The 26,991-nt window shown below is 47.6% G+C and overlaps 2 protein-coding genes across 5 annotated transcripts in view; one reads left to right on the top strand and one right to left on the bottom strand.

Moving 5' to 3' along the window:
* Positions 1-1,733: 1,733 nt before the first annotated feature.
* PPP1R14A (protein phosphatase 1 regulatory inhibitor subunit 14A) lies at positions 1,734-10,188 on the bottom strand. Of its 3 annotated transcripts, XM_079759631.1 has the most exons (4): positions 9,731-10,180; positions 7,059-7,139; positions 6,259-6,291; positions 1,734-5,308 (listed from the first exon to the last, which is right to left on the bottom strand). In XM_079759631.1, exons 1-4 carry the CDS (start codon positions 9,929-9,931, stop codon positions 5,180-5,182), a joined length of 444 nt encoding a protein of 147 aa, XP_079615757.1. In that variant the 5' UTR covers positions 9,932-10,180; the 3' UTR covers positions 1,734-5,179. The 3 variants fall into 3 exon arrangements, with proteins under 3 accessions (XP_079615757.1, XP_079615758.1, XP_079615759.1); XM_079759632.1 differs by lacking the exon at positions 6,259-6,291 and having other exon boundaries at positions 1,734-4,868; positions 9,731-10,188; XM_079759633.1 differs by lacking the exon at positions 6,259-6,291 and having other exon boundaries at positions 9,731-10,186.
* A 6,028-nt stretch (positions 10,189-16,216) lies between these two features.
* SPINT2 (serine peptidase inhibitor, Kunitz type 2) overlaps positions 16,217-26,991 on the top strand; it is a 31,154-nt gene continuing 20,379 nt past the window's right edge. The window contains exon 1 of one of the 2 annotated variants that reach the window (XM_079759941.1): positions 16,217-17,065. In XM_079759941.1, the coding sequence (XP_079616067.1) occupies positions 16,960-17,065 (106 nt within the window). In that variant the 5' untranslated portion in view covers positions 16,217-16,959. The remainder of the gene's footprint in view (positions 17,066-26,991) is intronic. The other variant, XM_079759940.1, reaches the window with a different exon arrangement.

Genomic DNA, 26,991 nt, shown 5'->3' on the forward strand with positions numbered 1-26,991 from the left:
CAGCATCCTCTACTGTACTGTTGATTTCCTGTAAATTATTTTTTTTTATTTCAGTTAGTGTATCCTTCATTTCTGATAGGATGAAGGGCCCTTTTTTATGTTGTTGATGTTATCACTAAGTTCCTTTCACTTCTCATTAAGTTTCTTGACATTCTCACAAAGTTTCTTGAGCATCCTTGTAACCATTGTTTTGAATTCTGGTAGTTTGCTTGCTTCCATTTCATTTAGTTCTTTTTCTGGAGATTTCTTCTGTTCTTTCATTTGAAACATGTTTTTTTAACTTCTCATTTTGTTTGCTTCCCTGTTTATTTTTATATATTAGGTAGAGCTGTTATGTCTCCTGGAATTGGTAGGTGTCCTATAGGGCCCCGTGGCTTAGCTTTCCCAATCACCTGAGCTGAAAGGGTGTCACCTCCAGGCCAGTCAGCTGTGAGGACCAGCTGGAATTACAGTGGAAGAGCTGCTGTGCAGGAGCCAATCATATGGAGTAGGACATGCTTCAATGGGGCTTTGGTGCTCCCTGAGTCCACCCTTGAGTGTGTCACTCATGGATATAGTGGATGTGGTAGGGTTGTAATCTGGTGTGGTCTGAAACTGACCACTGGGTATGTTGGCTCTAGGGCGTCCCGTGAGGTACAGAGTCAGCTACTGCCTGTACCCTGCCTGGGGCCACCCAGCATGAGCAACAGAGTGATCTGCAGATTGTTAGCACTTGTGTTGGGCTTAGAGGTGCCAAGGAGAGGCCAAGCTGTGAACCAAGGCAGGCTGCTACCAGTGCTATTGTTTACCGAACTTTACCATTGATATGCCTGTTTGCATTCCTAAAGGCAAATGTGTATTCAAGTAAATAAAAGCTGATGGATCCAGGTTTCAGAGAGCCTCTCCACTAAAGCCTGGCTCCCCCATGCCTTCTAAATTTATATTTCTTGTCTCGTGCATTCATTTGTGCGTCAGCCCCTTCTCCAGACCTCGAGCCCCAGCCAGGAATGGATGCGGCATTCACAGTGGCTAATATTAAGCTACCTTATTCAAGGCCATGAATGGTGTCATTTTTTTCAGATTATCTTCTATATCCTTTATCCAGCATTTAAAATGTTTTCCATGTGTCTGCATCTTTAAGTTGTTTGATAAACTATTGTTTTTATTGCTCTTAAAAACTGTACAGCCCAACCGGCGTGGCTCCGTGGTTGAGTGTCGACCTATGAACCAGGAGGTCCTGGTTCAATTTCGGTCAGGGCACATGCCCGGGTTGTGGGCTCAATCCCCAGTGTGAGGTGTGCAGGAGGCAGTCGATCAATTATTCTATCTCATCATTGATGTTCCTATCTCTCTCTCCCTCTCCCTTCCTCTCTGAAATCAATAAAAAAAATTTTTAATTCTTCTTCTTTGAAAAAACTGTACAGTTTTAAAAAATTATATTCAATTGCTTACTACAGTGTTGGTGAATAATACTGATTATTGTAGGTTTATCTTATATCAACCAGGATAATCCCTTTGCTAAGAGCCTTCCTGCCCACTTTATGAGGGCAGGAAGTATTTCCAAGACATTTTAGCCAGTTGTGAATACCAATCATATCATTGATGCAAGCCCATTTCTAATAGTTATTCTTATTTTTAATTGTTTAAAGCATTACAAATAGTAGCACATATGTCTCCTTTTTTCCCCATTGACCTTCCCGCAGCCTTCCCTTACTCCCCCCCACCCCCACCCCACACATGCCCTCACACCCCGCCCCGGTGTCTTGAGTCCATTGGTTATGCTTATATGCAGGCGTACAAGTCCTTTGGTTGATGTCTTACCTCCCCCTCTCAAACCTCCCCCGCCTTCCTGTAATAGTCATTCTAATCAGCAAAGCCGCTGGGGTTGAGCAGAGATAAAGATAGGTCAGTATTTTTTAGTAGTTTCCTCAGAGCCTTCTCTTTTAATGCATTATCTGCCGGCCACCCCTGGAGTAACAGACCTTTGGAGTTTAGTTGTAAAACAACTCAAACCGGCAGGAGGGGGCACCAAAGCCTCACTTCTACACAAGGAGGGTTACTATATGGTGGCCACCAGGGGGCACTGTCATTGGATAAGCACTATTGCGTGCCAGGTGCTGTTGGTTGAAGACATCAGGAATAGAGCCCTGCTTGAGGGCAAGCCAGAAGCTAATATGCTAAAGGTGGGGGAATCTAGACAGACGATAAAATGATCATTTCAGGGTCTCATAAATTCTGTGGAGAAAATAAACCAGGGTAACAGGATAATGACTCCTTAAGGAAGGGGCGTAAGGACACCGCTCTGATGACATCTCAATGAGGAGGACGACTCTGGAAGAAGGGTGCTCTGTGAAGAGGAAAGGATCTGTGGGTCCTGGAGGGGAAGAGCCTGATGGATGGAGTGGCCAGGGCAGGCAAGGGACAGAGCGGACAGGGAGGAAGGTGGAATGGTGATGGGGCGGAGCATGGAGGGGAGGACTTTGGCTTCTGTTCTGGGGCCAAGGGAAGCCTGTGGAGGACTGTGATAGGAAAAATCCCCGAGACAGGCTATTACAGGAACAAGCAAGGTTAGGATAGTGTTCACACTGTCTGTCTGTGTGTAGAGGGGAAGCAATATAAGTTCACATTGGTTTGTATTTGCCTGAGGATATACCGGGACAATAGCAAGAAAACGATTAAAACAGTGACCTCTGGAGGAAAGAGGAGAGGGAAAAGGATGGATGGAGACTAATGTAAGGGTGAGAAAAAGCATCCTCTGGCTGCTGAGTGGAAAGCAGACCACAGGCCTCCACGGGCAGAGCCCAGTGAAGGAGGCAAGGGGGGCAGGCCAGGTTTGCCCATGTTCCAGGGGTGTGGGTTGGTGTCCCCAAGGGGCAACTTGCTGGCCAGGTGTGGTGGGTGTAGAAGCAAATGGCCCAGCTCCCTCTCCCTACAATCAGGTTGATAACAATGCTTATTATGTGCCCAGGGTCTGTACATTTAAGCCTCCACTACCCTGGGAGGTAGATACTATTATAATCACCTTAATTCTACAGATGTGGAAACTGAGGCACAGAAAGGTTAAGTGACTTGCTCAATATCACACAGCCAGGAAGTAGGACAAATGGCATTTGAATCTGGGCTCTTACCCACTTCAGGATGCTGCTTCCCAACCCTTTTGTTTGTAGCCTTATTTTCAGTCAAGTTGTATTGCCCTGTAGATAGGATTTCTCAGGTAGGCTGTGAGAAGTTACCAGCACCGTAGTATGAATCAGTCACCCTCTTCCTGCCACTGAACAGCAATCACTGCTATAGTTCACAGGAGTGCCGTAGTGTAGGAATGAAACAGCTGGGCTCTGGAGCTATACTGCCTGAAACTAAAGCCCGGCGCCACTTCCCAGCTGTGTGACTTTGGGCACGTGACATCAGGAATCTGGGCCTCCGTTTTTGTGAAGTCCCCATTTTCCTGATGAGGAAACCGAGAGGCACACCCAGGACGTTAGAACCTGGGCCTGAGTATATGCCGCCTCCACAAAGATGAGGAACCAGAAACAGGTTCTGTGAGAGGGAGTTCAGAGTTCCTTAGGCCTCCGTGGGTGTCCTGGGAGAGGCCCAGGCGCTCAGATGCCAGGAGGTGGGATACCTCCAGTCCCCACACATTCATTCTCTGCACATTGTGTGTGGAGGGAAGGGGGCACGGGAAGCCTGAGGCCTGTCTGTGCCGGGACAGCAAGGCCACCCGCAGGGCTGGACAGGCCAGGCCCACCCTGCCTGCTCTTCTTCAGGGGCACCTCCTCTTCCTGCCAGATGGGAACTCAGACGCCCCGGGATGGGTGCCTGATGCTGGCCAGGCTGCGGGGTGGCCCGGAGTGGGAACTGCGGCTGGGGCCCCCACTTCAGTCAGCAAAGGCAAGATGGGAGATGTGCTTTGTCCTGGGGGGAAAACACCCTAGCTCTGGTCCTGCGGGTCCTTGGTGCAACCCCAGCCACACTCCATCTCCTGACTGCACCCAGCTGGGATCACCAGTACACTAGACCTGCTGTTAAAATACTGAAATAGCCCTAGCCGGTTTGGCTCAGTGGATAGAGCATTGGCCCACAGGCTGAAGGGTCCCGGGTCCAGGGCACGTACCTGGGTTGCAGGCTTGATCCCCAGCCCTGGTCAGGGCATATGCTGGAGGCAACCAATTGATGGATCTCTCTCACACTGATGTTTCTCTCTCTGTGTCTCTCCCCCTCCCTTCCACTCTCTCTTAAATATCAATGGGAAAATATCCTCCAGTGAGGATTAACAAAAAATGAATTCTTTTTTAAAGTACTGAAATACCTTCCAGTTTTTGGTCAATAGCCACTACCCACGTCTGATGCCCAGCCCAGGGGCTCTCCTGATGGGCCCCTGGGAGACTTGCCTATCCTGATTGGTGGAGGGCCCTGCCAATGTGTATCTTCCCTGGCTCAGCGTCAATGTCAGTTCCCACACACACAGGTCCCAAGTCCTCAGCTATGGATATCCATTTCACACAAAGGCCTGTGCATCCTCCGAAGCCCTGCCTCCATGGGACTTCCTTCAGGAAGCAGCCCTCCAAAAATGTGCCCCCCACAGCATGACAGGCGCCCCCCACTCCCTGGGCTCCCCGGTATCTCGGACCGTTCACCACTTTGCTCTAATCTTCTGCCCCAGTGTGTGAGCACCTCGGCACCAGGGGCCATATTCTCCTCCTCTTTGTGGTCTCAATCCCAACGGCCATGCCACGTACACAGGAAGTGCTCAGTAAAACTCATGGCATGGATGGCTGTTCAGGATGGGCTGCGGTGATAGCAGGCACGTTGGGTCCTGTGCAGGCCGTCATTCCCACAGGAGCTGGGTGCCATCTGGACACTAGGGCCCTGGCAGCTGGGACGGGCCAAGGCTGGGGGAGGGGAGGACAGGATGTGAGTCCCTGGGGCTGGAAGGTCAGCAGAGCCTGTTCTCATGCTCTCTGGCCGCCGAGGAGTGATTCTCCATCTGTGTGGGCCGGCTGTGGGTGCGGGACACAAGGAGACCAGCAGGAGAGAGGAAGATTTTAGGAGTGGAGCCAGGGGAAGCCTGGAGTGACCAGGGAGAGGAAAAACAGGCACTCGGTGTTACTGTTACAGAACCATTAAATACTACTTATAAACAAGCCAGGAGGCACTAGGAAGAGGGGGGGCGGGCGGAGGGGCCTCAAGCGGCCAGAGCGTGTCAGGGCGGCAAGGTCCGGGCCCGGTCTTGGAGGGGGCTCAGGCTTCTGTCGCCGGAGGGGCTGGGCTGGCGGAGGCCGGGCTGCTTGTGGAGGCCTCGCAACTTCACCAGCAGCTCCTGGACGAAGTCCTGAGGACAGGGTGGAGGGTGCTGAGAACAGGGGGAGGGGTGGGGCCCTGCCCAGCCCAGCCCAGCCCCTCTGACCTGACCCCTTCCTTCTACTTCCAGGTCAGTGAGAGGGGGTGGAGGTGAAGTTAGGGAAGAGAGGCCATAAAGAGGAAGAAGATTTGGGGGTGGGGGTGGGGGAGGAGACAGAGATGGGAGAGGGCAAAAGGGAGAAAGAGATACAAGGAATGAGAGAGATGGAGACAAAGAAAGACAGGGAGCTACAGAGACAGAGGAAGAGAGAGTGGGAGAGAGATGGAGACAGAGACCAGGACACAGAAACAGACAGAGGTGCAGAGAGAGAGTCAGAGAGAAAGACAAAGGGACAGAGAAAGAAACGGAGCCACAGAGAGACATTCCAGATGTTTCCCAGGCCAAGAGATCACCAGGAGGTCCCCAGGGACAGAGCCTGAGCCTGCAGAGCAGACACACACACAATCTCCCTCAGGCAGCCCAGAGCTAGTTAGAGAAACATGAATATTTTTCCCTTTTAAAGCAGAGAAGGAAGTGGGAGGGCTTGAGCTGCTCAGCTTCAAGGCCTGGAAAGATGTGTGTGTGGGGGGGGGGGTGGGGGGGGGTGGGGGGGGGTGGACGCAGAGGTGTGGAAGGGAGCCCCGGGAGTGAGGGGGGAGGCAGTAACAGGGAGAGGGAGGGAGGGAAGCAGACAGAGCATAGCAGAGGTAGAAACAGGAGACAGATGGGGGAGCTCTCAGAGGAGAGGAGATAATGGAGGCCCAGTGGCAGATGGGAAAAGAGGAGAAGATCAAAGACACCACTAGAGAGAGAAGAGGGTTCCCCAGAATTCCCTCTGCTGGTCCTGGATGGCAGCTTTCCCCTGCTCCCCAGACACCCCCCTTCCCCATGAGGATGCAGGGGGCCAGAACAGGGCCTGTAAGGGGGAACGAAAAACTCACCTCTGTGGGTTTCGTGCACGATTTCAGGAGCCCCTAAACCCCCACCCACGCAAAAAAAAAAAAAAAAAAAGTAAATAGTAAATGACTAACAACACCTCTGCCCCTCCAGTTCCTTCCCTTACTAACAAAGCCCCAAGCAACAAGACAATGAAGTCAGACTCCAAGGTGGACTTCCCACCTGTCTTTAAGGGAGGAACACAGTCTGAGGGCAGGCTGAGTCCAGAAACTCTAGGCTGAGGCGAGGTCACACAGCACTTCCTGCCTCTGGGAGAAAACAGGCCATAACAGCCGAACTGCCCGCGTGCTGTGACTCCCAGCTCCGCTCCTCCTGAGCTGTGGGACCCTGGGCAAGTGATTACATCTCTGGGGTTCACGTTCACCATCTGGAAAATGGAGAGTAGTGCCTACTTCATAGGGTATTGTGAGGATTAAATAAGATAATAAGTGTAGCCCTAGCTGGTTTGGCTCAGTGGATAGAGCATCGGCCGGTGGACTGAAGGGTCCCGGGTTCGATTCCGGTCGGGGGCACATGCCTGGGTTGTGGGCTCGATCCCCCGTGGGAGGCAAGCAGGAGACAGCTGATCAATGATTCTCTCTCATTGATGTTTCTGTCGTTCTACCCCTCTCCCTTCCTCTCTGAAATCAATAAAAATATGCTTTTAAAAAAAAGATAGTAAGTGTAAAGCGATTGAAATAATTCCCAGTACATAGTAAGGACTCAATAAACATGGTAGCCATTGCTATGAATCTTAGGGAGGGGCGTGGTGGAGGACTGGGGGGCAGCTTTCCCCTCCACCTACCTGGATTTTCTGGCTTCTGTCCTCTTCGCTCTCTAATTCCAACAACTCGTCGATGTTGACTTCATCGGGCATCTCTGCCTCCTAAGGCGGGGAGAAGAGAAAGCTGGTCAGCCGCCCTTTTCCCTCCCGCCCCTGCCTTTGTCCAGGGGCTCTGTGGGAGCCCAGGCCCGAGGGCCCAGCTGGCGGGTTCTGGAGCAATAACGTGGCAGTCAGGGACAGCACCGCCAAGGCGGGCCATCTGGGGGTTGGGGGTAGGAGTGACAGAGGAGTTGACAAGAGGCCCAGGGCCTGTACCAGCTCAAATGCCTGGGCCCCTGGGCCCCAGGGACCTCAGGGCTGTCATGGGTCTCTCTGCTTGGCCCCAGTTCCCACAGCGGGGAAACAGGCCTGGTGGCGTTTTGGAATGTCAGATTCTGGGACCCAGGAGAGGGGCTGGCTCTGCCCTTGCAAGGAAAAGTCTGAGAGTTAGGTGTGGGGGAGGGGAGCTAGGGGAGCTGCCAGCCAGAGCCTGCTGGGGTTGGCCCCTTGCCCCAGGCGACAGGAAGGAGCACAGGGGGCCAAGTGCAACCCCCTGAGCCCAAGGAGATGGCCACCAAGCCCCTCCCCCCCAAAGTCGGTAGGATGAGCCATGAGCCTAACTTTAAGCAACTAAGAAGGGGACTCCTAGCCCTAGCTGGTGTGGCTCAGTGGATAGAGTGTCGGCCTGCGAACGGAAGGATTGCAGGTTCAATTCCAGTCAAGGGCATATGACTGGGTTGCGGGCTCGATCCCCAGTGGGGGGCATGCAGGAGGCAGCTGATTCGATGATTCTCTCTCATCATTGATGTTTCTATCTCTCTCTCTCCCTCTCACTTCCTCTCTGAAATCAATAAAAATATATTTTTAAAAAAAAACAAAAAAAGAAGGGGACTCCTAACGGCCTCTTGGGCCAGAGGGCCAAGCTCAGGCTGGCTCAGTATCCCTGCAGGGGACAGAACCCAGCTGTCGGAGCAGATCTCTCTGAGTCTACAGATGTTTTCTTCCCTCACCCAAAGTTCTGCTGACTTGAGTGCAGCCTTCAGGACTGGGCGTTCAGCAAAGGCATGGAGTGTCTGTAAGTGTGTTACACGCCTGCGGGTGCCCCTGTGCTGGGGGCTGGGGCCAGCACGATGGTGCAGAGGTATGTGGCATCATGTGTGTGGCCTGCACAGGGGCCTGTGGTCCTATGGGTGCAAAGTGTGTGGCTCTGGCTTACGGTGTTTGTCTCATCACCATGTATTACAGGCAGCCATAGTGCCCACCGCCTGAGGGGGACCTCTAGGAATACCGCTTACCACGAGCAACTGGACTTGACTATCATCTGCACAAGCCCATTTGTGTCTGAGAACAGAGGGACCTCCTGTCACTGTGAGGGGCCATGGCTTCTACCATCTTCACACTGTGTGGAGGACGTCTGCCTCCTGTGTGTCTGTGTACTCCTGTGACCCTCAGGAACCCAGAACGGTGCCCCCAGCATGTGTGTTGTACACAGTATGACTTCTATCAGAGGCTCCAGTGAATACAAGACTATAGTTCATGCTCTGTGTGCCCAGGGGCAGCGATAGTTTCTGCCATTGTATGTCCACATGTACCTACATCTTCTGCAGCTTACTCTGTTCTCTATCTGGGTGTAACTGTTATTTCTGTCTTTTTTGTTTTTGTTTTTTTCAATCTTCACCCGAGGACATGCTTAGCGAGAGTGAGAGCAAGAGAGACAGACACTGATGTGAGAGAGAAACCTCAATCAGCTGCCTTCCATACGTGCTCTGACCAGGGATTGAACTCTCAACCCTGGTACGTGCCCTGACCGACAATCAAACTGGATTGTGCACTGGATGATGCTCCAACCACTCAGTGCACTGGATGATGCTCCAACCAACTGAGCCACTCGGCCAGGCTCATTTCTGTCGTTTTATCCCGAGTGCCTGTAGCATATGTCCTGTAGTTATAGTTTTTGCCTTTAGGGAGTAACGGTCTGATTTAGTTGTAATGGTTGTAGCTTGTACTAAGAGTCGCTACAGCTTGTGCTGGTGTATATCTATGAAGAGCTGTAACTGGAGTCCTTTTATGTGAGTGTAGTTTAGTTGTGTTGTGTGTCTGCATATGGCTGTGGCCTGTGCTACTATGCCGTGCATGCCCATGGCTGTAGCATATGTTGATGTGCAAGTGATCACAGCTTGTGTCCTTGAGGGTCTGTGTATGGCTGTCGCTGTGCCTGTGAGTGGCTGTTGCTTTGCCACTGTGCACGTCTGTGAATATTGTTGCTTCCTCTGCTCTGTATCTCTGCGTGGTTGTAACTCCCCTGTCACCATGTCTATGTTTGGCTTTAAGACATCCCCTCCCCCCACCCTTTCTCCAGATATGGCTGCTCCGACTCCCCAACTTTGCCTCTTCACCCCCCACGTGGTCAACCCCTGGCCCTCCCCAGATGTTTGGTCACATCTCAGGTGATTCAAGGGTGTGTCTCTCTCTGTGTGTCCACAAGCAGAGTGCCATCGACGGTGGATGGCCAGGCCAATACGTGCAGTGAGTGCCCGACCCCTTGGCGTGCGTGTGCAGCAAGCAGCCAGCACAAGCAACCAAAGACCCACCCCCCGCAAGGACCTAGGACACCCGGTACCTCCCCAACGTCTTCACGCCCCGCCCAGTCTCACCTGGCCGCGGTACAGCTCCTCCAAGCGCCCGTCTATCCACTTCTCCACGTCCAGCCGCCGCTGCAGCTCCCGCCGGTCGTACTTAACCGTGACACGCGCGTGTCGTTTCTGCAGCCCCCCGGGACTGCCCCCCGGCCCGCGGGCCCGCGACGGAGCCTGCAGCTTGCTCAGCACCCTCTTGCCCAGCCGCTGAGCTGCCATCGCGTCCTGGCCCCAGACCCCGCGCCGCGCAGTGAGCCTTCGCCTCGCGCCCGGGGGGCCTCTTACGCGGCGGGGCGGGGCGGGGCCGGCCGGGGGCGGGGGCTCGGACGCGCCCCGGAGCCGACCCCGCCCCAGCCTCCCCGGGCCTCAGTTTTGGCTCTGGCCACGCCAGTACCGGCCGCGGCTCTGGTGTAAAGCCGGTAGCCGACGGGGCCTCAGGAAGGGGTCGGGTCTGGGAGCCTCTGGCCAGGCTGGGGCTCCAGGCCACTGGATCACAGGGTCGGGGTACCAGACAGGCTCAGGGGAACCCGCCTCTGTGCGCCTTCTGGCGGCTGCCAGGAACGGTGCAGGAGGCCCCGGGCCATCATCCTTCTTTGCTCCGGGAACCTCAAGCCTTCGTACTCACTGTACATCATTTGTTCGTTGCTTCATTTATTCACTCATCCGTGCATTCATTCGTCCATTGATTTGCTCACTCTACAAATATTGAGTGTCTACTCTGTAACAGGTCAGTGAACAAAAGAGACAAGCCCAGCCCTCGTGGAGTTGACATTCTGTGGTGGAGACGGGCAGTAAACATAAGTACAGTATATTATAGAGTTTATTAGAATATGATAAATTCTATGGAGCTGCAATTTTAGCAAGGGTGACAAGAGACGTCCCTTACCTTATTTCACAGGTCTGCCCCCTTCTAATTATAAGCAGTAAGAAAGATACCTTAACGCTTCATTTTGGCCATGTCCCTCCCCTGCTTAAAACTATCCATAACTAGGCAATATCTTAGATATTGTCAACATAAGAAACATCAAAGGTCCTAGCTGGGTAACTCAGAGCATCATCCCAATAATTCAAGGTTGCAGGTTCCACCCCCGATCAGGGCACATACAAGAAGCAATCAATGAATGCATAAATAAGTGGAACAAATCGATGTTTCTCTCTCTCTCTAAAAAAAATCAATCAATAAATTAAAAAAATATATACTCAAACCTTTAGAGAATTTTTATGAGTTTGAGCCACACTGAGGACATATGCCAGGGAGCAAGATCTCAAATGCTTCAGAGAATAACAGTTTTGCATTTCTTTCATACATTTAAGATTAAGGAGGGAACTAAGGAAGATGATGTGAAGTTGGGAGAAAGCAATACAGGATAGTTAAGATCATGTGTTCTCTTGAGGGCGGTTAAGTTTATATCAAAGGTGTGTTAACCTAGATGCACAGAAACAATGGACAGAGCTTGCTTAAGGCAAAGATAACCTTTTACTAAAAATTATAGAACTGGGCCTCTCTACCCATAATGACCAGCCCAGTTAGGAATTTATGATCAAATCACACTGTGAGGTTGGTTTTTTCATCCACAGATGATATCCAATTTATGTATTTTTCTTTTGTTGCTTGTGCTTTTGGTATAATACTGTGGACTAAAAAAAGGGAAGGGGGTATGGAAAGTAACCTCACTGATCTAGTCATAAATTCTTAACTGGGCAGGTCATGGTAGGTGGTCAGGCTCAAGCCTATAACTGTCTAATAAAAGGTTTATTGAGTCCTAACCGGTTTGGCTCAGTGGATAGAGCGTCGGCCTGAGGACTCAAGGGTCCCAGGTTCGATTCCAATCAAGAGCATGTACTTTGGTTTCGGGCACATCCCCAGTAGGGGGTGTGTAGGAGGCTGCTGATTGATGTTTCTCTCTCATCATTAATGTTTCTATCTCTCCCTTCCCCTTCCTCTCTGAAATCAATAATATATATATTAAATATATTTTATTGATTTTTTACAGAGAGGAAGGGAGAGGGATAGAGAGTTAGAAACATCAATGAGAGAGAAACATGGATCAGCTGCCTCCTACACACCCCTTACTGGGGACGTGCCCGCAACCAAGGTACATGCCCTTGACCGGAATCGAACCTGGGACCTTTCAGTCCGCAGGCCAACACTCTATCCACTGAGCCAAACCAGTTAGGGCTAAAAATATATTTTAAAAAATAAAAATGGACAAGATCTGAATAGACATTTCTCTAAAAAATATATAGGAAAGACAATCAACACATTAAAGGACATTCAACATCATTAGTTATCAGAAAAATACAAATCAAAACCACAATGAAATACCAATTCACAGTCAGTAGGATGGCTGTAATTAAAAGAAAAATTTTAAATCCTCACCTGAGTGTATGTTTTATTGATTTTTAGAGAGAGAGAGGAAGTGAAAGAGAGAGAAACATAGACTGGTTGTCTCTCCATATGCGCTTGGACTAGGGATCAAACCTGCAACCTAGATACATGCCCTGAGAGACTCAAACCTGCAACCTTTAGTGTAAGGGATGACTCTCCAGCCAACTGAGCCACCTGGCCAGAGCTGGCTATAATTTTTAAAAATGGAAAATATTAAGTGTTGACAAGGATGTGGACAAATCGGAACCCTCATACATTGATGGTGGGAATGTAAAATGTTGTAACCACTTTTGTAAACAGTCTGTTGGTTCCTCCAAATATTAAACTTCGAGTTATCATATGACTCAGCAATTCCACTCCTAGGTATGTACTAGAGAATTGGAAACTTAGGTTCACACAAAAATGTGTATATGACTTTCATAGCAGCATTGTTCAAAATAGTCAAAAGATAGAAATAACCCAGCCCATCAACTGATGAATGGATAAATAAAATGTGATATAGCCATACAATGGAACATTATTCATTAATAAAAAGAAATTAAATACTAACGCATGCTACAACATGGATGAACCTTGAAAACACACTAAGTGAAAGAATCCAAACACAAAAGGCTATATGTTGTATGACTATTTATATGAAATGTTTAGGTTGCTTGGGGCTAAGAGAATTGGGGTGCAGGGGAATAACGGCTAAAGAATATGGCATTCCTTTTTTTCTTTTTTATTCTTTCTTTTGTTTTCTTGAGGTTGATTAAATTTTCTAAAATTGTGTGATAGTTGCACAACTCCATGAATATACAAAAAAAATTGAGTTGTACACTTTAAAAGGGTGAATTGTATGATGAGTTATATCTCAATAAAGTTCTTATATTTAAAAAGAAAAAAACTGTCCATAGCTCTTCATTGCCCTGAGGCTGAAGGCCGAGCTCCTTCCTTTACACTCAGAGCTCCAGGCATGGTTCCATTCCAGCAGGTTTGCACGGGCAGTTCCCTCCGCCAGGAAAGCTCTTCCCCAGAATGATACCCACAGGGCTCACTCCTACATCTTCCTCAGATGTCATCTGTTCAGTGAGGTCTTCTCTAGCTACCCTGTTTTTACACGTTTTATTTATTGTCTCTTTTCCAACAAGTGGTGTCCCAAAAGGAGGGCAATGTGAGTGGTCCACCTTGGGTACAGGCAATAAGTGATGTACTGTCTGTAGAGAACTTGAAAATAATAAAAATGACCAAAAGCTTTTATTATACCATGCACTGAAAATTCTATACAGTATCAGTGATAAAATGATCCTCCCACCCCCCAGGGGGAAAAATCTTTTGTTGTTTTATTTACTAAACAGTTACTATAGAAATTTAACAATATTTATATAGGTAAGCTTCAAATTAGATTTTTTATTACTCTATTCTTTAGCAAACATTGTATTTGTATTCATTTTCTATTGTTGCACAATAAATGACTACACACATTTATTATCTCATAGTTTCTGTGGATCAGTTCAGTCCTTAGCTGGGGCCCTCTGCTCCAGAATACCCAGTTTGCAATCCAGGTATCAGCCAAGGCTGTGGTCTCTTCAGAGGCTCAACTGAGGAAAGATTTGCTTCTAATAACTTGAGGGATTTGGTCTTCATATTCCTACTGGCTGTCCATGCGGTTTCTCTTAGCTCCGTGAGGCCATCTACAGTTCCTTGCTGTGTGGTCCTCTCCATAGGTCCTCTCACAATGTAGTAAGTTCTTTGAAAGCCAGCAAGGAGATTTTCTTTTTTTTTTTTAATATATATTTTATTGACTTTTTACAGAGAGGAAGAGAGAGGGATAGAGAGTTAGAAACATCGATGAGAGAGAAACATCGATCAGCTGCCTCTTGCACACCCCCCACTGGGGATGTGCCCGCAACCAAGGTACATGCCCTTGACCGGAATCGAACCTGGGACCCTTGAGTCCGCAGGCCGACGCTCTATCCACTGAGCCAAACCGGTTTCGGCGAGGAGATTTTCTCTCTCTCTCCAGTCCATTAACACGGGGTTTTACATAATGTAATGTAATCATGAACCTCCTTTGCCATATTCTAGTGGTTACAACAAGCCACAGGTTCTGCTCACACTTGAGGGGAGGGGATTTTACAGGCCATGAACATGGGGGCTTCCCAACATCTATTTGCCACAATATTCTACAGGGAAACAAATACAGATATACCTTGTTCTTATTTATTTATTTTTGTTTTGTTTTGAACTTTGCATTATTGCACTTCACAGATGTTATGTTTTTTTACAAATTGAAGGCAAGACCCTCCACCAGAAAAAAAAAGATTACAACTTCCTTTATACTTGCTTTATTGCAGTGGTCTGGGACCAAATCCAGAGTAGCTCCTAGGTTGGCCTGTATAGAGAACTCCCAGAGTTAACCTCTAACACCTAAAGATTCAGCTTTATGGTCCATTTTGAAAATAAGTTCATAACAATTTAGAATCATTTGGGTTTGTATCAGGCACAGCTTGAGTCTCTAACCTCTGTGATTCTACATATTCTTGCATTTAAATAACAGATTAGAAATTAGAAGGATAGCACTATGCTCCTAAAGATGAAGAAACTCTTCAGCCAGTCTATTCTTTTGGAGTTTTTGTGTTTAAATTTTAAAACAGTGAATCAGGGTATGAACTGCAAGGTGTAATATTTTTATTTGGTAAATGCAAATTTTTATTCATACATGAAATATTCTGACTTTGAGTAGTATGTCTAAAAATTGAAATCTATTCATTTTCAATTGTTAACTTTAAAATGAAATAACAAATAAAATAATTATTAAAAATAATTTTCTAGGGGACCCTTTTCCCCCTCCCTACGTGGAAGTCCATTTTGTGGGACTCTTTCCCTCTCCCCCTGTGGGAGTCTGTACTTATTCTTCAATAAAACTCCACCTTTGCTATAAAAAATAATAATTTTCTATCAGAGAGGAGGAGTTGTAGTAAAAAAAAATTAGTCCCACCACTGTTCCCAACATTATAAAGGGAGTTCCAACAAGCACAAATTTTGCTGTTTGCTGTTGTATCTTCTCAAGCATTTACAACAGTACCTGACTCACAGTGGTTACTCAATGAATGTACAGAAGGAAGGGATAGATGAATAGATGAATGAATGAATGAATGAATGAATGAATGAATGAATATGCCTGTGCCTCCTCATCAGCCTCACCTCTTACTACAGTCCTCTCTGCTTCTAGTTCAAGCCTGGGCTTAGTGGGATAGGGGAAGGGGTGGAGTGCTCAGGTGCTGGAGAGATCTTTGGGCTCACATTTGGAATCTTGATCTGGAGTCCCAGGACCTCACTGCAAGATTAAAGAAGATGGCTGGCATAAAACTTTAAGGTAAACACCATTTTACCCAATTAAGGCTCTTCACATATCAGGGGTGGACAAAAATAGGTTTATAGTTGTAAGTACAGGAAACAGAGTTTATTCTTGTATTATTTATTTTGCCCATCCCTGTATTAATATGTCAGGAGGGAGGCTGACTAGTGGGAGTGGCCCTGGCTCCTATAACATACTGTTGTCTTTCTTATCTTAGGATTTTTTTTGCTTTGCTGTTATAATTCCTGGAATGTTTGTCCATCATCCCTTTTAATTTGTCAGTGTTCATTTTCAAAACCACCTCCTCATGGGCCCTCCTCCACTACCCAGCTCAATAGGTCTCCTCTATTTTCCTCTACTCCTGTGCCTGTCCCACTCCATCCTCCTTTTGAGATTCTCTTCCAGGAAGTCTCTCTGGCCCCCAAGCTGCGTCAGGTACTCCCTCTGGGCTTTCCTTCTTTAGGGCCTGATGACTCTGCCTGTGCTTCCCTATCGCTGCCCCTATCCCAGGTCTGGTGAATAATTGGTCTACTTCTCAGGAGAGGGAACCAGAGGCAGAGCCTGAAGCTGGCGTTCATTCCTACGTCTATCACCTCCTCCGGGAAGCCCTTTCTCACTCTGAGGCGGGGATTGGTCTGGGCTCCCATCATCCACGACCCCAGCTCATGATCCCTTGGCCCGTGCTTCCCCGTCACACCCCTAATCACTCCGCCCTATGGCTGCTCCTATCTGGGGACGCAGGAACTCGCCTGACGTGGTCAACGCTGCATTTACCAAGTTCCGACTAGGCGCTTAGGGAACGTCGAATTTAGAAAAAAAAAATTTTTCTCTTTCTCAAAGGAAGGCTGAATTGAGGCGGGCAGAAAGCCAGATTTCTAGGAAGAGCGTGTGTGCGCCCTCTGCTCCCACTTGGAGTTGGGCGAAGGTACTGGGTCATCATCCACCGGCCCCGGGAAAAGGGTGGCAGGAAGCCTGGGCTCAGCCGGCAGGCGCCTACCGGCCAAGCCAGGCTTTACCCGGGGCGGAGCCAACGTCAGCCCGGGCCCCGTCCCCAGCGCCGGGGGCGGACCCAGGTGCGCCGAGAGAGGAGGACACCGCGCAGGTGCCTGCTCCCTGCGCCTGCGCCAGGTGCTCCCCGCCCCCTCCCAGGCGGCCACGGCCACCTTCGACGTCTCCTTCCAGGCGGCCGCCATCGGCTCCAGCACCCCCCCGAGCCACTTGCCGTGTGGTGGTGGGGCTCTGAACGGTGGACAGTCGCTGTGGGTTACTGGGGGGGCCACGGGGCGAGTGAGGAGCGTTCTCCCGCGTTGTGGGCGTAGGAGGTAGAGAAAGGGGCTCTCTTCCGGAGACTTCGGCGCCAGCGCCGGCGCCAGCGCAACCCCCCTCTTCGAGCGTCCGCACCTGCCCGCGAGGCGCTCCTGTGCGCGTGCGCAGCAGGGGGGCTTCTCGCACCTGATCGCGAGACCCCAACGGCCGGCGGCTGGAGGCTTCGCCTGCGCGCGGCCGGCGGAGCTAGTCATGGCGCAGCTGTGTGGGCCGAGGCGGTGCCCGGCGCTCCTCGCCCTGCTGGCATCGTTGCTCCTCTTCGGGGTCGAAGCGGCCGACGGAGAACGTGACGTCCACGGTGAGTGCCCGGGCGGGTCTCCAGGGAGGAGTGGACGGCCGAGAGGCCAAAGACGGGACGTTAGGGGGGTGGGGCAGGATGTGGGGGGTCAAGTTGGATCCGAGAGGCCCCTGGACGAGGTCTGAGTGGGGAGGATTGGCGGGCGAGGGCATGGGGGCGCCTTGGTGACGCTCACGGCGGGTTCCGGTGGCGGAGCCCCTCAGGGAGAGGGAGCCCGCTCTGTGACGGGGTTTGGCGGCCCCTGGGCGGGAGGCCGGGCGGAGGAGTCCGCGCTGAGAAAGTTTCCAGCGGCTGAGGGAGGAGAGCGGCGTGTGGCCGCGGGGTAGCGCGGCTCCTCCCGGTGGCAGGAAGGGGTGAGGGGCCCACCCGCAGGCCGGCCGCTTCCTGGGCGCAGCACGTCCCAAGGCTCCGGAAAGCCCAGGAGGCCAGGCCTGGGAGGAAGGGGGCTGGGTGAGTGACCCGGGGCCAGTTTGCTTCTTGGAAGCAGGCTCCACCCCCACCTCTTCAGAACTTGGACGTCAGCCTCCTGAGACACCTTCCTGGTTCGGCTGCCGTGGAGCGCCTCCCAGAAGGAAGGTGATGCTCAGTGAAATCAACCGGAAGGAGAAGAAAAGCAAAAGTGTTGGAGGGGAGAAATTTTGCCAGATGCCGAGGTGTAAGAGAAGGGTATTGGCGCCCTGGCCGGGTGGCTCAGTTGGTTGAAGCACCGTCCTGTCCACCAAAGGCTGCGGGTTCGATTCCCGGTCAGGGCACCTACCTAGGTGGCGGGGTTTGATTCCCCTCCCCAACCACCCCTACTCCCCCTTGGGCTCGTGCGGGGAGACAGCCGATGTTTCTCTCTCACTTCGATGTTTCTCTTTCTTTCCCTCCCTCTCTACAGTCAATAAAAACAAACAAACAAACAAAAAAAAACATGTCCTCAGGTGAGGATTTAAAAAAAGAATAATATTGGTTGTGAGGAGCTAGGCTTAGACTTATTGGATTGGTCCTTTAAGAGGTTCGGATTAAAACCTCTCCACTCCTTTTTTTTTTTTTTTAAGTATATTTTATTGATTTTTTACAGAGAGGAAGAGAGAGGGATAGAGAGTTAGAAACATCAATGAGAGAGAAACATCGATCAGCTGCCTCCTGCACACCCCCCACTGGGGATGTGCCTGCAACCAAGGTACATGCCCTTGACCCGAATCGGACCTGGGACCCTTGAGTCCGCAGGCTAACGCTCTGTCCACTGAGCCAAACCGGTTTCGGCAAAACCTCTCCACTCTTAAGGAAGTTTAGCTTGAAAGGTCTTTTTGAACAGGTGTTGTTAGAACCTTAACTTCTTAAGACAAGCACAAGTGGGCTTTGAAAATAACGGTTGAAAGAATTCATTGATTCAGCAAAAATTTGTTGAGGCCCTGCTCTGTGTCAGGGACCGTGCTTGTGACTCAGACGAGCCACGACTCTGCGCTCACAGAACTTATCATCTGGTGGGAGAGACAGAGACAGTGAGTAAACATTTAAATAAAGAGCACTCATCACGATATTAAATTACTGAGAAGTAAATGAACAGGGCCAAGTACACAAATGAGGTGAAGTAGGATGATGGGGGCCACTTTTCCCCCCAATATCACCAAAAATTTTATTCTCTATGATGAACAAGCAACAGGTTCCAAACTTCATTTTTTTTCCCTTCAAAAAGTACACTATTCAGATTCCATGTGTATATTTTGAGGCAATTTGCTTCTCTTGCCATGCTTTATGACTTGCCCTGTGACCCAGATATATAAATATCTATGTTCCTGTGCTTCCTCTCCTAGTCTTTTCTATCCTTCAGCAAGATGGTGTTCCTAGAATTGTGCCACCCTTCCATACCCAACCCCTCTGAGGTGGGTGCCTGGCATGTGCTCCTTGTAAGATCCATATAAAAATATGTCTGATGCGGGTCACTTTGGTTCGGTAGTCAGAGATCTCTGAGGAGGGCGACATCTGAGCTCTAAGATGAAAAGTGAGGAGGTGGCAGCCACACAAAGACCTTAGGGCTGAGTGCCCAGTTGGAAGTAATGGAGTACAAAGGCCTTGAGGCTGGAACACACATGGTGGTTTTGAAGGAAAAGACCAGGAGAGCTAGCCAGCCAGTGTGTGTGGCTGGAGCAGAAAAGGAGGAAGGGAGAATTGGAGGAGGATGTGAGGTGAGAGCAATAGGCAGGAGCCAGTGGCTTTATAGGCATAGGCCAGCAGATTGGGTGAAAAGTGTGCAATAAGTCATCACCTGCAGTGACTTCTGAAAACTTAATTTCCCTTTGCCTGAGGCAGAGAGGGGGAAAAATGAGTTAATGGGTATGTCAAGGGCTCAGCTCTAGAGGAATAAGAATTAGGAACGCATTATTCTTATTCTTTGTTCATTATTCTTGCAGTCTGAACCAGGATTTGTCAGCCCTTCTGGACTTTTGTAGATGAAGTAATTATGTTAAGGATGTATAGTACCTTCCAGTTACCTGGCCTGGACTTTGTCAAAACTGAGTTTGTCAGGGGTGGGAACCTTTTTTCTGCCAAGGGCCATTTAGATATTTATAACATCATTGGAGGGCCATACAAAATTATCAACTTAAAAACTAGCCTGCTATATTTGGTCAAACATTTAATTAATTCACCCCTAATGCCTTGGCAGGGTCAGACCAAATTATTTCACTGGCCTGACGTTCTCCACCCCTGCTGTATGTGTTATTTAATCCTTGAGACAAGTGGTGTGGTGAGGTTACAGATCTTATCTAAGGTCACAAAATAGTAATTGACAAAGCCAGGTCTGGCTGCAGAGGCCGCCTCTGTTCCCAGTGGCCTCCCTGGCTGCTGCAGATGGCTGGACCTACTGACCTTTCACAAGTATTCCTGTTTGGCTGGGTCAACTAATGCCCTTGCTTATCTGAAGTTGTTTGTTTGAAAGCTTTCTACCTTTTCTTCTTTCTTTCTTTCTTTCTTTCTTTCTTTCTTTCTTTCTTTCTTTCTTTCTTCTTTCTTCTTTTTTCTCCTCCTCCTCCTCCTCCTCCTCCTCCTCCTCCTCCTCCTCCTCTTCCTCCTCCTCCTCCTCCTCCTCCTCCTCCTCCTCCTCCTCTTCCTCCTCCTCCTCCTCCTCCTCCTCCTTCTTCTTCTTCCCTGATTGCTTTGATTTTCGCTGAGTGAGGTGTTTCTCCAGCCATGTGCAACTCCATAGGCTTTGTCAGATAGAGTGGAGCTGCATAGGCTCTGTCAGATAAAAGTGTGTAGTAAACAAATGTTTAGGGGCTGATTATAATAGTAGATCAAGGAATTTAATCTGTGTGAAGACATGAGGGGGTTGAGGAGTCATGGAAGGGTTGTAGGGCCAATGGATTGTTGAAATTGAGGTTTTGGAGGGAATGAACTAGAAAAGAAAGGTAGGATCTGGTGGGCAGTGAATGAGATGCATGAAACTGAAGTTCTGGAGAGGCTGCAGTTATTTTTATTTTTTAAAATATATTTGTATTGATTTCAGAGAGGGAGAGGGAGAGAGATTGAAATATCATTGATGAGAGAGAATCATTGATTGGCTGCCTCCTGCATATCTCCCCTTCTGGGGGTTGAACCCAAAACCTGGGGGTGTGCCCTTGATGGGAATCGAACCCAGGACCCTTCAGTCCCCAGGCCGACGCTCTATCCACTGAGCCATACCGGCTAGGGCTAGACTGCAATTATTAAGACAAGGCCTAGGCATGATCATGGAAGAGTCTGGGGGAGGAGAGGATCATTGGAGGAGAGGAAGTCTACTAACCAAGAGGTCAGGATGATTCTAGGATCACGGGCCTGGATATGGAAATCACCAAGAATGATGATGGGAGGAGGGGGCGTGGCAGCGAGCCTGGAGCTAAAATTATGGAGAAGTGAGGTATAATGGCCTGGGTCAGAAGATGATGCACAAGGTGGATACTGTTTACTCTGATGATAAGATTCTTTTTTTTTTTTAATGTAGAGAGATGATAGATTTTATAATTTTTAAAAATATTTTATTGATTTTTCTACAGAGAGGAAGAGAGAGGGATAGAGAGTTAGAAACATCCATGAGAGAGAAACATCCATCAGCTGCCTCTTGCACACCCCCTACTGGGGATGTGCCCGCAAACAAGGTACATTCCCTTGACCGGAATCGAACCTGGGACCCTTGAGTCTGCAGGCCGATGCTCTATCCACTGAGCCAAACCGGTTTCGGCTGATGATAAGATTCTTAGCTGGGGGACTGGGGAGAGGATGGAGGTAGAATGTCTGGAAGTAGCACCTAGGAGCAAGGAGACCTACCCACTTAGAGGGGAGAACAGATTAGGTTAGAAATAAGAAAATCACCATGTTTAGAGAAGTGATTGAGAAAAAGAGAGATTTTGCTTAAGATAGGTCATAAATAGAGAAGCCCCAAGAGTTGGGGAAAGGGAAATGGTAACAAAACAGGATGATGGGTATTTAGGAGGCTGGAACTGATGTGATAAGCAGGTGAGAGGAGAATCATGGGAAGCACAAAGAAAGTATAAATTGACCATTCCTTGGAGGCCTCAAACAGATTTTATGTGACTTGTAGTTTCTAGAATTGGGAATTTTTTAATGGGAAAATTTGTGTTTTAGCTTTGCCTGAAAATTTGAAGATCTGGTGCCACCAGGCCTATATTCCCACATATCACCATCGGCTGGGGCCCATCACTCCTTTTGGACAGGCTAGGTACTACTCTCCCAAAGTGTGTGTTTATTCACTTGGCCTGCCCTCTGTATCTGTAAACATTGGAGCTGTGATGTCCACCTTAAGAATATGCTTCATTTAATAAATGGAGGTGGATAAAACAACTCTATAAATTGTACAGTGAGTGTATGTATGTGTATTATTGATGTTAGGGAGGGGAAAACCCCTTATCAGGTGACCACAAATGTGCATAATTTTTTCTTCTCTTCCCCAGGTATTTGGAGGGCCCCCAAATAGGTAATTTTGATCAATACAAAGACAGTAATATATTCCTCTTCAGAGTAGAACCTCAAAAATTCCTTTAGGGAGTGGTCAGTTAGGTATACTACAAGTAACTGTTGCCAATACCTTTATCCCGGCCTGAGACTTATTTTTTGGGACTTATGCTGAGGAAAATGCAGCATTTGAGAGCCTCTATTGCACTTTCAGGTGACTTTCAGTTTCCATCCCCTTCTTGGGTTAATTACAGTTTCCCCAGAACTTTGACTAAAAGGGTGAACTTTAGCAAATCTCCAATAAGCGTGTTATTAGTACATTTTTCTCTTCTCCTCACCCCCATGGATGGTCAAAGACACAGTGATAGATAGGAGCTAAAGTGCAGTTGGTATTGGTGATCAGCTGGGGATTCTCCAAAATAGCATCTTCTGGTATTCTTGTCCGCCATAGAAGAGGCTCTTGTTCGAAAGTGGTTCCGGGACAGTTTGAAATAATTATTCAGCACATTTATTGAGCACATACCAAGCTTTATTTTTAGGCCCGGGAAACAGAGCACTGAAAAAAAGACACACAGTCCATGGTAGTTACATTGTGATTAGATGAAGACAATACAATAAAGAATTGAACAATGAATATAGATCTGGGGATGAGTACTTTGAAGAAAAGTAAGGCAAGTTTTGGTGTTTACTGAAAACATGGGCTTTGAAGCTCAAATGACAACAATCCCTAAAGAACATCCAGGGCCTGCCTTTTAGGTCCACAGAGGGAGAATGGACCTTTCTGTGGAAAAAGATATTTTCCATCAGAAACATCCTTTTGTCCTGGTCAGCATTTGAAAGTGCAGCCGGTGATAGAGAAAGCCAGCTTCTCTTTCACTGCCACTGCCCCACCTGTTTCTCATTTTACCTATCCCCAGAGCCATTTGCTTGCTCAAGCTTGTCTCTTGGTAGTTGGCCAGGCAGCCAAGCCTCTGTTTGCCATGTCCTGAGACTGACAAGGAAGGCCAAATAAGGGATATGGTAGCCTGTGATTCATGTGAGGGGGAGATAACTCTGAAGAACTCACACCAAAATGACTTCATTAACCCCAGGAGGCTGATGGTCATATGACTAATTCACAGATGAGTCTAGAATCATTAGCTTATGGATTATGGATATTTTTGTATGATCCTGGTCACAAATGTTATTTCAGGTGTTGTTTCTGGCAAGATCTTTTTGAAAACTCCCTGTGATGGAATGTGAGGCCCAGGAACTTTGAAGAAACAGTTTTAGAAATAAGGGTTGTCCTGGCTGGGTAGCTCAGTTGGTTAGAGCATCATCCCAATGTGCCAAGGTTGCAGGTCAGGACACATGCAAGAATCAACTAATGAATGCATAAATAAGTGGAACAACACATTCTCTCTCTCTCTCTCTCTCTCTCTCTCTCTCTCTCTCTCTGTCTCTGTCTCTCTCAAATCAATAAAAAGAAATAGGGTAAAAATTTAATTGTTGTTTTTCAGATGTTTGAGATGAATCTCATCAATGGGGTCCTGGGTCCGTGTCTTCAGAAGCCCTTTAATCTGAAGTCCCTAAATTCACATGTGATATTTTGTCTATGTGTTTCCCAGTGTCTAAGGCATGTTCGGGGGTTGGAGGAGATATTATATATTACAACAGTTTATGACCGTACAAAGGGTCACTCTGTATAAATAAGGATACAGTATGTGTGGTATTGGAATTTCCTGGGGTGACTAAGGAAAAACATATCAAGGCCCCTTGGGGTGGGTGGGGAATGTGATACTAAAAAACAGGTTGAGAAACACTGCTCTAGGAAGAGGGTTCATTAGGTTTTATCAGTTTCTGAAAATGATCCATTATTCAAACAAGGTTAAGATCCCCTGAATGTGAACTAACAGTCTCATGAAAGACTTTGAAACTGTTTGTTTCCAAGTTGTTCAGATGGGCTACTGTATTTCTAGTTGTGAATTTAGGTAAGGGTATAATTTATAGTAAGGGTATAATTTATAGTCCTGTTTGGGTGATGAATATGAAATGTCGGTGGGCAGGAGTGCTGGTTTGTGTAGTGTTGGTAGTTTATGAAATGAAAACTTTATCTAAATATTTTATATCTTAAAATGCCAAGATTTTATATCTAAAACATCAAGATTTTATGAGCCTTATAATTGAAGTTGGATTTGTCCATGTAAATATTCTTTCCTCATAAATACCTACAGGTTATTTTAAAGTTTCTGAATTATCCTATTAATGACAACTTCCAGATACCTGGACCTAGAGGAGATGGATAGTTAGTAGTTTTCCATCCTGTAAACAGAAGTACTCAAGTATGTAGAACTTATCTAGCTACCAAAATAGGTGAATTAAGGCTGATTATAAAATAAATGTCAACTTTGGAATTTGGCATGGTAGAATTAAAACAGCTTGCTTACCTCCCTGGTATTGACTACCTCTTTACTCATACAATGAGATTCTCTCAATCTTCAGAGGAAAGATATTTGCAGTCCAAATGGGTAACCAAGGCATATTTTTTTCTTATTTTCTCCAGTCCCACCCTTGGGCTTTCTGTCCCTGAACTCTTGATGTCATGACAATCTCGTGATGCAGGAGTTCGATCTGTATGATAGTTTGCCATTACCTTACTTTAGGTCAGTGATGGCGAACCTATGACACGCGTGTCAGCACTGACACGCGTAGCCATTTCTGATGACACGCGGCCGCTGAGGGGGCCGCATGCCGAGGATGAAACATTTGCTGCTCCTGAGGATGAAACATTTGCGAAATAATGTTTTTTCCTCAAAGTGACACGCTACCCGAGTTATGCTCAGTTTTTTGGCGAAGTTTGACACACCACGCTCAAAAGGTTGCCCATCACTACTTTAGGTGAAGATAGGGAGTTGTCACTTCAGTCATGGCAGATGGTACATAGCAGAAAAACCAAGGGAAGGAGTGATTGAGCTGGTTTGACCAATTCTTTAATCTGAGGTTGTACTTTTGATTTTCCGTATTCCCTATATCCTGAAAGTTGGTCTTCCCAGTGAAGTGTGTCAGCCTTCTCTTTATTTTCGTTCCCACTGTCTCTACTAGTATATTAGTCTGGTCTTCATAAAAGTATAATATCTACTATTTATTCAAAGCTTTGTGCTAAATGTTTTAAGCGCTTGTAATGGATCATAAACTATTATAATTTTCTGATATTAACCTGTATATTTTAAAGACAACCCTCCCATTTGAATTGTTTTCAAGAAATGCTTCAGAGCCTGGCTGGTATGATTGAGCGTTGACCCATGAACCAAGAGGTCACTGGTTTGATTCCCCATCAAGGCATATACTTGGGTTGCAGGCTTGATTCCCAGTATGGGGTGTACCAGAGGCAGCTGATCCAGGTTTCTCTATTCCTCTCTCTATAAAATCAATAAAAACATTAAAAAAAAAGAAATGCATCAGAGCAAGCCTGCAGAATTTAGCTCATTGGGGCCTATGGAAGGAAAGCCAACTGAATCTCCTCACCAGTGAATTCAAGTTACAGTGAGCAAATGCCCTTTCCCAGATACGCCATTGTCAAGATATACTCAAGGTTAATGATGCATTCCTCAGCAGGAAACGGGGACATTTTGCTAACAAACTTGCCAAATAACACTTTTATACTAACTAGATCCAGAACAGGTATAAATCACACACAGAGGCCTTCACATCACCTTGGGCTGAGTTATATTTATAATGTCCTCAAGATTGTTCTCTTGCTAACATTCTTAGCCCTTAACTAAGTGAAAAGACTTTAAAGTGAAAACTCTCCTGTTTACTACAGAATACTTTTGACACCAGATGTGTGGACTTTTCTACATCAAGCAGTTCTTAAGTTCTCAGACACTGATGGGGTGTCCTACGGTTTAACTCATAACTCAATTTTTTTTTTTAATAACTCAATTTTGATAGTACCCAGAGTTAGCACAGACTCCACTGGTTAAGGGCTCAGTCCCACAAAATGCCCCTCCTCCCTACATGCCACTTAAAAATCCCAGGTTGTCATATGTACTTCTGACTAACTTGCTATAAATGGAGGGTTCCTTTTATATACCTTTGGGTTGAGTAGTTCAATAGTTTGCTAGTAGAACACTCACAGAATTCTGGAAAACAACATTTGCCGATTTATTATAAAGGATACAGATGAATAGCCAGGTGGAGACATAGATGAGGTCCGGAAGGTCCCTAGCACAGAAGCTTGGGGTGAGCCAGTCACTCTCCCGTCATGTGGATGTGTTCACTAATCCAGAAGCTCTCCTGCCGAAACCGGTTTGGCTCAGTGGATAGAGCGTCGGTCTGCGGACTGAAGGGTCCCAGGTTCGATTCCGGTCAAGGGCATGTACATTGGTTGCGGGCACATCCCCGGTGGGGGGTGTGCAAGAGGCAGCTGGTCAATGTTTCTCTCTCATCGATGTTTCTAGCTCTCTGTCCCTCTCCTTTCCTCTCTGTAAAAAATCAATAAAATATATTTAAAAAATAAATAAATAAATAAAAAATAAAACAGAAGCTCTCCTAACTCAGTTTCTCACCCCTGTCCCCTCCCTGGAGGAAGGGAGGGTGGGGCTGAATGTTCTAGACCAGGGGTCCTCAAACTTTTTAAACAGGGGTCCAGTTCACTGTCCCTCATACCGTTGGAGGGCCGGACTATAGTTTAAAAAAAAACTATGAACAAATTCCTATGCACACTGCACATACCTTATTTTGAAGTAAAAAAACAAAACGGCAAAAACACCTGCATGTGGCCCGCGGGCCGTAGTTTGAGGACGCCTGTTCTAGACCTTTAATCTGGCTTTGGTCTTTCTGATGCACGGCCTGGTTTTGAAGCTCTCCAGCCCCCCTCCCCCCCCACATCATCTCATTAGCATACAAAAACTAATTTTATCACTCCAGAGATTCCCAATTGTGTTGGGAACCTGGGTCAAAGAACAAATATTAGAACAAAAGATGCTTCTAGCACTCAGGAAATTATTATAAGG

This window comes from Cnephaeus nilssonii (genome assembly GCF_951640355.1).
Source record: "Cnephaeus nilssonii genome assembly, chromosome: 20".
NCBI classification, from domain to species: Eukaryota; Metazoa; Chordata; class Mammalia; order Chiroptera; family Vespertilionidae; genus Cnephaeus; species Cnephaeus nilssonii.

What these genes read in the sequence shown, in the direction of transcription:
- PPP1R14A (XM_079759631.1), bottom strand. Translation starts at nt 9,931, where the DNA reads ATGGCAGCTCAGCGGCTGGGCAAGAGGGTGCTGAGCAAGCTGCAGGCT. An exon ending in AGGAGCTGTACCGCGGCCAG is followed by an intron (nt 7,140 to 9,730) that starts GTGAGACTGGGC and finishes TCCCCGCCTTAG; the next exon opens with GAGGCAGAGATGCCCGATGA. An exon ending in ACAGAAGCCAGAAAATCCAG is followed by an intron (nt 6,292 to 7,058) that starts GTAGGTGGAGGG and finishes GTGGGGGTTTAG; the next exon opens with GGGCTCCTGAAATCGTGCAC.